This window comes from Salvia hispanica, chromosome 1 (genome assembly GCF_029641045.1).
Source record: "Salvia hispanica isolate PSC_SH4W2 chromosome 1, Shi_PSC_v1, whole genome shotgun sequence".
NCBI classification, from domain to species: Eukaryota; Viridiplantae; Streptophyta; class Magnoliopsida; order Lamiales; family Lamiaceae; genus Salvia; species Salvia hispanica.
This window is the reverse complement of record NC_142692.1, coordinates 7089571-7102372: the sequence shown is the minus strand read 5'-3', so window position 1 is coordinate 7102372 and position 12802 is coordinate 7089571. Positions and strand designations below refer to the sequence as shown.

Genomic DNA, 12802 nt, shown 5'->3' with positions numbered 1-12802 from the left:
AATATTGATCCACATTGACTAGCTAGCTAGCTAGCTAATATAGTGTTATTTCTCATAAAATTGGGCAAAATCACCAGCAGCCAGTTATCTGTCTTTGTTTCTATTTCTTACCTTCATACGTTTTGCTGTCACTTTAATAATTATATTATGTCAATTTTATAAAGTTGACACTCTTTGTACTAAACTATATTGCCTACACCAAACATAATTCATTTGGAAAAAAAAACTGACACCCTTTTCCTCTATGTATATAATTTAATTTATGAGAATACAATATATTCATGGTACATATCAGGTAAAGACCACTCTCATAGAATAAGTCATATATATATGGCATATCAGAAACAAACCACATTAATTGGCAGAATTCAATTTAGGCATATAATGAATATCATTTAAATTATGTCATTTACTTAATGTAATGAATTAAATATTATTATAAGCTTCTTTAAGAGTTTTCTTTGTTAGTTTTTTTCCGGATAACTGAAGAGAGTCGAACCACCAATAGAAATAGCATATCCTTCAATATTTCTTTCTCTCCTCTTCGAAAACCCTAGTTCCCGGTCTCTCGAAAATTGACACCACCTCTCACTGTGGATGCCTCATTGTCTGGTTACTTAGTGTTCATTCTAATTACTGATCCACAATGTATCAGTTGCATTTCAATAATTTTTTCAATATATTTTTCTTTACCTCTTTAAAACTCATGCCAAATCAATATGGCACGGGTAGAGTAATATTCTATGTGCACCATATCAAATAACATCACAAACATTACACTCCACATATTTTTCAAAAAGTGAGATACAACGTATACATAACATGAAAATGTGACAAAAGAGAGAAAATTTAAATCAAATAAACCCTGCAATTTCAACAAATATCAATCAATTAACAACCCTGCAATTGTGACGAATCTGACCACTCTCTCCCGTCAACGGCATGATATTCCCCATCTTCACCATCGAAATCTTAAATGCTTTCGCAAAAGCCTCAAGATTGTGGCTATAAAACGTCACTAAATGTTTGGTTTCAGTGCTATTGAACAGTTCTTGATCGGAGTGAAGGAGTCCCTTTTCAGCAATTATGTTGATAAAGTAGTTGGTGTCGGTGACGGCCGGCGTCGCGTCGAGTGGGAAGAGATTGGTGTCGCCGCCGCTTTGGGGGCAGAGCTCCTGGAGCTGGCGGCGGAAGCCGGGGTCAATGTTGGAGTCGTTGTAGATGTGGGCGCGGAAGGCGGTGCATTGGGAGAAGCCGATCGTGTGGCCGCCCGAGAGGACTACGAGGTCGTTGACGTCAAGCCCTTTGTTTGCGAAATTGGTCACGAGCTGCGGGAGGTCGAGGAACGGCGGCGGGATGTCGCGGTTGGCCTCGTCAATGTAGGCGGATGTGGAGTCGCGCCGCCCTAGGAGGACCTCCCACGACTGGCCTCCTAGCTATAATATTTTAGACCAATTTTAAAAAAGTTAGTACTAGAAAATACCAAAATAAGGCCAATGTTAGAAGTTATAGGGATCAATATCCCCTTTTTAAAAATAAGGATATATTCAATCATCAAACCTTTTTTTTTACAACATTAACAAGTAGGATGGGTTAGAAACTTAGAATATGAAATCAAATACTATAAGTTAACCAAAAAAAAAAAACCAAACCATGCTAAATCTGGCAAGCAAAATCATTTATGGTGTAACACATGTTCAAAAATAACTTTACTGCCGATTAATAAATTCAAATTATAATTTTTGAAAATATCACTTTTATTGTCAATGACTACGACTATTTGTTATGTGACTACGATTATTTGATTTAAGTCATATGTAAATTATGTAGATAACCATATTAGCACACAGTGCACATCGCTACAATATGTCACTTTTTATAAAGTTGATTATAAAGATTAATTAAGTTAGAGAAATTATTCAAAATGGTATAGTTTATGATGGCTTACTCCAACGACAGAATCGCGGGCAGCAACCGCCAGTATGTCCGCGCATGATACCACTGGGGCGCCACAGACTTCGTCGACCGCCCACTTAATTCGGTCCACCACCTCGAATCCTCTGATCGAATTATTATTAGGTATTGCGAATTTTTCACTCTGAAACTCTGGAGTCGAATCCAAAAGAATGGACGCATCGCAACCCTGCACATGAAAACATATTATAAGTTAGTATTATTCACATAAAGTGTGAAAATGTAACAGGGAATCTCGTGGTCGTACATGTACGAAACAATCGTGAAAGTGCAGTCGCAACAAAGAGGCACCGATGCGCTTTTCTTGATGCAAGGCCTCCTCAACCACAAGCTTGATAGTTGGCAAAGCTTGAGGGCATGATTTTTCGTAGAAATCAGAGCTTAATGGCTGATCATCATCATCATCAGCTGAACTAGTAATTGCTAGAGCAAAAATTATCAAAAACCCTAATTTTATTGGAGCCATTTTCATGTTTCTTTGAGTATGTCAATGATGATTTTTACATAATATCTAGACATTTGATTGCTTTTATAAAGAGATTGAGGTTGGACTTGGCTTGTCTTACGTAGAAAACATTGAAGTATTTAATAATGTGAAACGATTATTTATAAAAGTGCGAAGTCAAAAATTCATATCCATGATATATGTGAAGCATGTTGCTGTTATAATATTAATATTGTTTTGAATTATTCAGACGACAAGAATTAGCTGTTTGCTCATTCAAAATCTTGTTATACAAGTTTAAAGAATACTTACTGCATTATAATATAAAATAATTACAGTGTTTTACTTTTTCAAGTGAATATTGATCAATAATTGGTGGTACCCTTTTTTCCTATACGATGAAGCTTACGAACGAGGTTGCAGATTGCATATTTGGTTGAATTATTTTAAATAAAATTGATTTAGTATATACTTAGCCTACGGTAATACATTTGTCATGTGTATGTACATAGAAAACTGTAATAGGAAATATCGTACTTATGACACAAAATTTTACTTATGTTATTCCTAGTTATTTAATTACTTAATTACAAATATTTATGATTTTGGGATTATTATTTAGGATCCGCTGATCTATGCATGTTAAGAGGGTTTATATTAATTTTTATACGTATAATTTTTATTTTTCCAGTTCAAATGATATCTTGAGTCGATTATTCTAAAATTGTGGTATATTTTTATTAATAAATAATACTCATTTGATCTCATTTCAATGCGTCTAAGTTCCAGGCACAAATATTAAGGAATGGATGGTTTATAATAAAATTCTTTTGTTGATGATATATTTGTTCAGAAGGCAAAATGTATGGGAATGAAAAAATAATACGATAGATAAAACATAAAAAATGTGTCATGTTAGAGTGTTAATATGTCACATATAGCATATTAATAAGATAAGATAAGATAAACTATTAAAATAATTAAATATTAATAAAATTGATAATTGAACATTGTTAAATACTCCTTTGTTTCTTGTTAATTGAATCACTTAAATAATAATAAATAATTAAAATAAAAAAAATAAAACAGAGAATAATATATAAAAAAATCTTATTGTTATTATTATCTCCTAAAGTTAATACGGGGAGAGTGTTATATTGCTAACTCATAACTTAATTGCTAACTACAACTAAATAATAGCCATTAGATATTCAAATTAAGGGCTTAGATCATTAATCCCTAAATGTCAATACGATCAACGAAAAACGTCAATAAGGCCATAGGATTAATTCAAAAAAATATCAATAGGGGTATTAATGTCAATTAACTACATGTTTCGTTATAACTAACTTTTAAAAGAAATCCCAAAACTTTAAAGTCATATAACATATATCAAATTAAAGATAATTTCATAAGGATTCCAACAATATCCTACATGCACGTCAAAATTTGAAAAAAAATTTGAATTTTTTAAATTTTTTCGTACAAGCAGAAATGTCAACATACTATATAAAATATGTCAATGTAATACAGGTAGAATGTCAATATAAGCAATGGGTTAACATTTTTAAAGCATTGTGTTGACATTCTCAAAGCATTGTGTTGATGTTTTCGTAACACTATATTGACATTTTCATCCAAAACCTTCATTTGGAGTTTTTTTTTATCTTTTTTTATTTTATTAATAAAAACGAAAATTACACGTGGCAAATTGTAGACCACACGTTTTCTAAAATCCTATGACCTTAAATTAGTTGTATTTAACAATTAAATGATGAGTTAGTAATTGATCACTCCACGGTAATACGGAGTAGTATATGATTGAAGATCGCATGCTTACTTCAAATAAATAAATAATAAATAAATACACATAAAATCACAGCAGCCTCTGGCCGACTGAAAATTAAAGCTTAATGTAATTAATTGAGATGATGGCATCTCTTAGATTTAGATTAAAAACGTGTGGTTAGGTAAGAATTGCAGCGTGCTGATTAGTTCAGAGATCTTTAATTTTTTTATATTTTTTATGGTTGAATACTTGAATAGATATTGCGATGGTTAGTATTTGGAAATGTGAATATAAATTACACAGCACTCGGTTTCATGTTTGAATAAACAATCTAGTACTAATTGAAGTGTTACCTCCAGGTAGTTGAAATTAATTCATGACGTTGATCATAGCTTAATTCAGAGGTCAGGTATAACTGCTCCCTATAATTACATATTTTTATCTCCTCCAAGAAAAAGAAAGGAAATTAAAAAAATGACTTGTGAAATTTGTATATCTTGGTTTAATTAGCGAGAATAAAATTATTTCAGAGGACACACTCGGATATTAGTAATATACATATGGGTAAATTGCCGAAAAAAATAAGTTTAGTTAAATTTTTGTCGGACCTGCAATTTTAAAAATTAATGGTAAAAATCATGAAATTTGAATTTGCTCTAAATTATCACGGGTCGAATTTTTTGGTGAAATTGTATCTGAAATGGTTGCCAGAAAAAATGGTACGTGAACGTCACTGCCTATATTTATCAAGAAGTAACTTCCTTTTTAGTTGAAAAATCAACATTGAATTATATGTAGTATGATAATTATAAATAAATTCAAACTTGGAGATAGACCAAAATTCATGGTTTTCGGCAATTTTTCCTAGAGTACTCATAATCGTAGGCCTACTAAAATGATAAAAGTTCATGAATTAAATGATAGAATTTGCACAATTCTTTTAGTTAAGTACGAAGCCCAAATAATTAATTAATCAAAAGGCCCATTACTAATTAAACTAATTCTGGCCCAATCGATCACCTCTCTCTCTATCACTCGTTCATCTCTCACTCTCGATCTGAATCTCTCTCTCCAATTTTCCGGCGACACCGGCAAATCGCCACTGACCAACCGAACAGAAGCTACAACGAGCCGCCGGAGTCCGTATTGCTTGCATCTCAAAGTCGAATCAGCAACGGTCGACAAGAAACCGCATCGCCTCTTGCTTCAGACGCCTCTCTCCGTTCAATTTAGCCGACCGGCCAGTGCTGACTGAGGAATCCTCCTTCAGCCCTCTCTCCTAGCTAGAGAGAGCGAAATAGAGAGAGATACCGATAGAATGGAGTACAGAAGAATTAAGGATCAGGTTTGCCTCTTTCTCTTCTACTCAATTTGCTTCCATCTTGGCGATACTTACGCTGCTATCATGTTTTGCTTGCATCAAGCCATGCCAAGTCTCTCTATCTTATTCGCGATCTAGCATTGTTAATTGGATTTGCTCCAGCTGCCTATATGTCATATTTCGTTATTCAGCTTTACAATTTTCTTCGTGCTGCTCTTCTACTACTACACATACATTTGTGCGTTCGTCGCTGTTTCTCTTTACTAGCTCGAGATCAGCGCACACTGAATTGTTGAGATTCCATTACTCTAGTTTAAGCACACGCTGAATCCGCCTCATGAATCAATTTTACCCCTTGCTCACTCTTTTAAGGGATTATTAGGATAAAGACGAGGATTCAGTTCATCTTGATGTTGAGAGCTTGAGAGGGAAACCCCATTCAGGTGCCACACACCTTCATACCCCTACACTCTACTAGGCTTCCATCTGTAATCTCTCGTTTTTTTTTTGAATCGCAGGGTCTCCTAGAGCTTTAGTAGGTGGCTCTGCAGACCGTACTAAGTGGAAGCGCAAGTATGGCTGTCTTAAATTCCTTTATGCATCTTACGAGTATAGAATACCAACTACGTGAGGACGCCTTCATAGTTCATATGTTTGATTAATCACAATTAACAGGTCTATTGTGACACTAGCATTGACCGTTCTTACAAGTTCACAAGCAATTCTTATCGTTTGGTCAAAGAGGGCTGGCAAGTATGAGTACAGCGTTACAACTGCAAATTTTTTGGTGAGTTGATACTGTTTCAATTTGGTTAATCATTGTATTATTATTAAGCTATGCTCTTTTCATTTCAAATGTTTTTGCAAAGGGACTGCATCTCTTGAAGAATGTTCTGAAATTCATTATCTCTGATTAGGTAGAGAGTTTGAAATGTGCACTATCACTAGCTGCATTAGCGAGAATCTGGAGGAATGAAGGTGTTACTGATGATAACAGGTTTTGTCTCTTTGCTATTCATTTTTATACTAAATGACAAAACTATGGACTCATGGGTTGATGCACACATTTTTTAAACCTACGACTCAGGAAGGTATTAAGGGAACAATTTATTTTAAAGTAACACAACTAAGTTCTTTGCTAGACTATAGTAAATGTTCATGAATTAAAATTGCAATATTACCCATCAAAAGGTTTTAGATCCATAAATTTAGCATCCCGAAATGATTTCATGCTTGGGGTGGCATATTCTAGAATAGCTAAATTTTATGTTGAATTGATTTGGACTTCAGTAGTTCCTGTTTCCTTTTAGTTGATTCAAATTGATTCCCTGTTTCAAATCCTCCTTTAGGTTAAGTACAACATGGGATGAAGTTAGTGTATACCCCATCCCTGCAGCACTGTACCTCGTCAAGAATCTACTTCAGGTAGGCTCTCATCACTTAAATTTTCCTAGTGAATTACATATCTGTTGCATGCTGTTTCCTGAAGTTCTCTGTTTTGGCAGTATTACATCTTTGCATATGTAGATGCTCCAGGTTACCAAATATTAAAGAACTTTAATATCATCAGCACCGGTGTGCTATACCGCATCATTCTCAAGAGAAAGTAAGTTATTCCCGGAACCTTACTTTCAATGAGTTTATACTTCCAAGGTCGAAAATCTGTATTCGTAAAATTTAAAGATTTGTTGGATGTAATCATACACTAGAATTGCCATAATATTTCTTGTTATGTCTATTCAATATACAAGCCAACATTCGAATATGAAAGTAAATAAGAACACTTTTTCAGGTTAAGTGAGATTCAGTGGGCAGCTTTTGCTCTACTTTGTGCAGGGTGCACAACAGCACAACTCAATTCCAAGTAAGGGTGTTCGAATTTTCACTTGATCCTTTCCATTGAGCTATCTGGTCTAGTACCAACTTTCTTTGCCTTTAATGTAGCTGAAAATGTAATTGAGAATGTCATGTGTGAGAGAGCTAATAATCGACACTAGCCTCAACATCTCATAGTCAATGGACTGGCTGTGTATCTGTGTCCTTGTGTTTAAGCATAACTTAGAATGTTTATCATATTTGCTGTTGGCTGAGATACATACACAGATGCACACACATTTACGAATTATATTTTCTTTCCAGATTTTCTCTTTATGCTTTACCTTAGAATCCTGACCGTATTAATCCCATTGTCAAATGTCTTTCTCACCTTTGCTTTTAAATCTTTCTCACTCCTCAGTTCAGATAATGTTTTGCAGACACCTTTGCAAGGTTGGATGATGGCAATTGTAAGTTGAAACTTGAATCTCCTCTTAATATTTTTGTTCAGTATGTTAACACTGTCTGTGACGGCAATAGCAGGAAAAGTGGAACATGAAAAGCTAAACCATGATAATCTAACATTCCATTCTGAATTCCTTGGGGACAAAATAATAGTCATTTCACTTATTAAATTCAGTTGTGGATATAGAAAGAGAGAGGAAGTTATAGGCTAGTTAGTGTTGGAATATGCTGTATCCAATTTCAAACAAGCATGTTCTTCGTGTTCTCTTTTAGTTCAACAGTGGAGGTAAAATATTCCATTACAGTTTTCCTGTGTCTAGCTTCATCGACTCTTGGTTGATCATTTCAGGTGATGGCTCTTCTTAGTGGTTTTGCTGGAGTTTACACTGAGGTAATTTGGTAGTACATCTCTTTAATCTCCACTCTAGATCAGCCCTTTACTATCTTTTAAGGAAAAAGAGAGAATCATTTAGTATGTCACCCATTCTGCTGTATGATAACTTTGATGTTGGTATGTTTGTTTGTTTCTATGTGTACATGTGTGTTTTTTTCTTCTAGTAAAAACCATTGTCATCATCACCCAAATCACAAAGGATTCAAGGTCTTTATATCATTTTAGATGTTGCAAGAGATTGGAGTTGTATATTTGCTTAGAATGACATCACTTCTATAAATTATTCACCCCTTTGGAATGACCTATGACTTATCAAAGTACCCCATCTCAGTATTGTTGATTATGCTATTATGTTCGGACAATGTTTGATATTTGTTTTTGTTTTTGTTTTCTAGGCTATAATTAAAAAACGGCCTTCAAGGAACATTAATGTTCAGAACTTCTGGTTGTATGTATTTGGGATGATTTTCAATGCCATCACCATAGTCTTCCAAGATTTTGATGCTGTTGTGAACAAGTAAGGTTAACTACTCCCTAATTTGTCTACCTGTCCGACAGACATCAGCATTCAAAATTTTTTAGCACTCATCTGTTCCATAACCAATGAAATTTCTCTGGAAGGATAGATGGAACTATATTGATATAGTCTCTTAATGAATCTTGCACACTGGGTTTTCATTCATATTTAACCACATATAGTTATGTACTCTAGTAACATTCTTGACCCAGATTATTAGGTGGTCTTCTGGCTTCAGTTCTGGCATCCTAAAGATGTTTGTGCTTTTCTTCTTCTGTTGCAGGGGCTTCTTTCATGGATATTCTTTCATTACTGTTCTCATGATTCTAAACCATGCTCTTAGGTATGTATTTATGGGGATCCTTAACTATGAACATTCAAAAAGAAAATATCAGCGTACAGCTGAGATAATTGAGAAAATAATTGTTTCTCCTGTTTCCTGTAGTCGTATACCTACTTTTATTCTGTTAAACATTGTTCACGCATACCATTTCTATTAGTAGTTTATCTGCTCCAACCTTTTGTAATAATCTTGATGTTAATGCAGTGGCATTGCTGTATCAATGGTCATGAAATATGCCGACAACATCGTGAAGGTAAAGACTTGAATGTCATTTGAAGCATGAATTGTTTATCAGATTCTACTCATTATTTAATACTTTGAACCAGTGCATTGAAATGCTTTCCACATGGGTTAGTATCAAAGAGGTGAGTGTGAAATAGGCCACAGACACAAATAAGGTTCTTGAACTAGTGAGTGGAGACTTAGGGTTGGGCCCCAATATATATATGTTTGAGCACACACAAATTGTCTTAACCATAGATGGTTGTATATCTCTGACGATTGGAAAACAGTTTATGAAACATATTACGATATTATATACCTTTCAGAACCCATGGTGTCTATGAAGGAAGATACTTTAGTTATTCCTGATATATAAAATCAAAGTACACCCTATGGCATGTCTTATTCATGTGTGGTGAATCCACAATGAGTCAATTTTTGGGGGAAAAAAAAAACTCAGTTTTCATGGGTTTTTCTGCAGGTGTACGCTACATCAGTTGCAATGTTGTTGACGGCAGTCGTGTCTATATTCCTGTTTGGATTTCATCCATCCCTTGCCTTCTTTCTTGGTTCCATGTGAGTAGTGTTTTTCAATTGAAATATTGAGGCAGCTAGCATGCAACTTTGAATGAGATATAGCCTTACCAAAATTATTGTATTTTGCAGTATTGTTTCGATCTCGGTGTATTTACACTCCATCGGGAAGGTCCAGAGATAGTAGTAGTTGCAGCCTTTGGCCATATAGATGTGGTCAGTGGAAGGGCCCTTATAATGTCAACTGATTTTGGTCATCAATGGTATGGTTAATTAGACGCGGGTTGCTATATAGTATCTTCCGGAGCCTTGTCTTCCCATGCAATCTCTAACGTCATTGCTTCTATGCTCATAGATAGTAGTGTGATTCAATTATATTGGTGGTCAAATTGAATTGATTTTCTTGTGGTGTACTCTCATAGCTGTTGTATAGCAGTTTGTTCAATTTATTGGTTCCAACCATAGCAGCTGCCCTTGTATCTTATCAAGGTTGTGCTATTGTTAATCAACCTGCTAAAAAACCAGGTCACACAATGCAACTGATGAAAGGAAGAAACTGAGCAATCTTTCACCTGAATTGCAGGCACAGACAGCAATGGGTGTTAGTGATGCAACAACCAAATCCGAAAATCGCCACTTGTAAAATGTCGTGGAAACAAGTGAATTTACTATAACTCATCAGGAGGGTGGATGAGAAACCATTTGCCTTAGTAAAATAATACTACTATTATTATAGATCAATGCAGTGATACAATTGTTTTTGGATCAGTTTGGCTCTGAGTACTAAATATGGAATAAATAGCACTCTAACATGGACAGTGGTATCCAGCACTATAACGCATAGATGCTAAGGACGAATCACAACTTTCTCTTTTCTTTATGTTTTTTCCCCTCTTTTTTTTGAATGGGATATGATCATATGATCAATAACATACATACATACATACATCACTGCAAATTATTTTATTTATATCATCTCTTCTTGTTGTTTGTTGAGGTGGGGAACGATACAGCAAAGCACTTTTACACGTCTATTTCTCCATTGAGCAATTCTCTCAATCTCCAGGCAAAATCTATTGAAAAAATCGTGTACTCCACAATCTAAGTCAATAAATATATGCACATTCTCTTGATGAGTTTCATCCATAAAGATGGAAAACTCTCCATCCTACAAAAAATATGACGTCACACGAAAATATCAAAGCATGAAATTAATTAAACATAATTATGAAAAAATGAAAATGAAACCGTATTTCAAATCAAGAAAGTTGAATATACCACAAAGATGATGAGACGACCGTATACGTTTCTACTCTCTGCCATTAGCTTTGTGTTTCACTTTGTTGAACAAGAACAATACATGCTTCTTAAAGCGCTACTAATCTAGCTTGACAACTACTTCTAACATATGTGTGCTAGAAAATTACATCTTCATGAGACAAAACACTTCCAATTGTTACCTGGAGAAGTTGAGGCGTGTCGGAATAAGATTGAGCGGTCGTGATGGGGAAGAAGGACACATGAAATACTAACTCACGTTAGCAGAAAAGGCGTAGAGGAGTTAGTAATGCACGTGCCCTGCTTCTCCATCGCGCTCAACGCTCACCTTGCACAATTACTTTGATTTGTTCCTACATATAATTTACTAATTCCTTTGGGTGAGAGTGTAGTTGGGGGTGAGGAGTAGTCCCCCCCTTGTATTTATAGCAATATGTGGTGTGCTCAATATGCATGGAGAGAGGCATATTCTTTGTATATAGTTAAAACTCTTTCCTAATTTAAAATTTGGTGACTATATATGCTAAATAATTAAGGGGTTTCAGACATTGAACATGATTTGTGTAAAAAATGTGTATTAGGATAAGAACTAAGGAGTTTAATGCATGCATTGTTATAAAAATGTGAAAAGGCATTAAAAAATATTTTTATATGTGTATCTTTGTGAACTTCTACATTTCCCTTTCGTATGGAGTAAATATATTTCCTCTGTATGATGATTATCACATGTTGTGTAATAGCAAATGCATGACAAACGCTAGACGATTATTAATGGGGGAGAATTTGTGAAATTACTAGAAGTGGGGCCTTAAGTTTTACAATTTGTTTTCATTAATAAAAAAGGACCACTTTCAATCACTATAAATGAATGATGTTACAGCACTAATTACCTTTTATCATTGCAGACTTGACATATGAACTGATTAAAAGTGGGAGTATTAGTAATTAAAAGTAGGAGAGATTATGTTGTTAATCCGAGGGAAATAAGTATTAATGTGTGTGTGTGTAATATGATGATGATATAGTAGGAATAACAAATTTTTTCATGCTATTTCCACTGAAATAAACAATTAGTTATGACCATTTTTTTTTATTGTTCCCTCCTTTTTTTCTTTCTTACTAAAAATTGCTAGAAATTATAATCTTGGTCTTTTTCTTTCAATGTTTTTTTAAATGGTCTTTGAACATGTTTTAATCTTAATTTTGCAATTTTTATTTTAGGTATAAAAAGTAAGTTGTTGAGTTGAATTAAATATTTGAATGACTATTGTAAATTAATGTAATGATTTCCATTATTTATTTATTTATTCCCATATTAATTTTTTTGAATAAATTAACATCTTTATATAAAAAATATGGAGTACTAGTTAAAAACATGTGCGTGTATTGCGTGTATGTACGTGAAAATGTGGTTGGGATTCTTTCACAGTTTTAAATGTTTTAATTCAGAATAATTTTCGACTAGAATTTCTTCGAAAAATATGATAGATTTATCCATTTATTACATACTATATATTTAAATTCAGTACATTCTCACTTACCAATTTCATTATAATTAAATAAATCTTGGCGTTTATTTTTTAAATATATGAATACGACCTAATCGAACGAATAAAATAGCACATAGTGGAAATGAGGGGCTGAGATGTTGATAGGCACTTTGTTAGACTATGAATGGAAAAGAAAAAAAGTTGACATTGTTATG

The 12802-nt window shown here is 34.0% G+C and overlaps 2 protein-coding genes and 1 long non-coding RNA gene across 3 annotated transcripts; 1 reads left to right on the top strand and 2 right to left on the bottom strand.

Annotated features, from left to right (window-relative positions):
- Positions 1-760: 760 nt before the first annotated feature.
- On the bottom strand, positions 761-2489 carry LOC125220073 (cationic peroxidase 1-like). The gene is made up of 3 exons (XM_048122196.2): positions 2222-2489; positions 1949-2143; positions 761-1436 (listed from the first exon to the last, which is right to left on the bottom strand). The coding sequence occupies exons 1-3, from the start codon at positions 2444-2446 to the stop codon at positions 888-890; spliced, it is 969 nt and encodes a 322-aa protein (XP_047978153.2). The 5' UTR covers positions 2447-2489; the 3' UTR covers positions 761-887.
- Positions 2490-5230: 2741 nt separating this feature from the next.
- On the top strand, positions 5231-10281 carry LOC125224324 (CMP-sialic acid transporter 4-like). The gene is made up of 15 exons (XM_048127707.2): positions 5231-5553; positions 5912-5972; positions 6048-6102; positions 6205-6316; positions 6447-6526; positions 6879-6954; positions 7035-7135; positions 7322-7393; positions 7766-7814; positions 8159-8200; positions 8599-8720; positions 9004-9063; positions 9268-9316; positions 9767-9861; positions 9952-10281. The coding sequence occupies exons 1-15, from the start codon at positions 5527-5529 to the stop codon at positions 10001-10003; spliced, it is 1053 nt and encodes a 350-aa protein (XP_047983664.2). The 5' UTR covers positions 5231-5526; the 3' UTR covers positions 10004-10281.
- A 239-nt stretch (positions 10282-10520) lies between these two features.
- On the bottom strand, positions 10521-11561 carry LOC125224326 (uncharacterized). Its single transcript, XR_007176857.2, has 2 exons — positions 11098-11561; positions 10521-10987 (listed from the first exon to the last, which is right to left on the bottom strand). It is a non-coding gene; the product is annotated as an uncharacterized LOC125224326 (long non-coding RNA).
- Positions 11562-12802: the final 1241 nt, after the last annotated feature.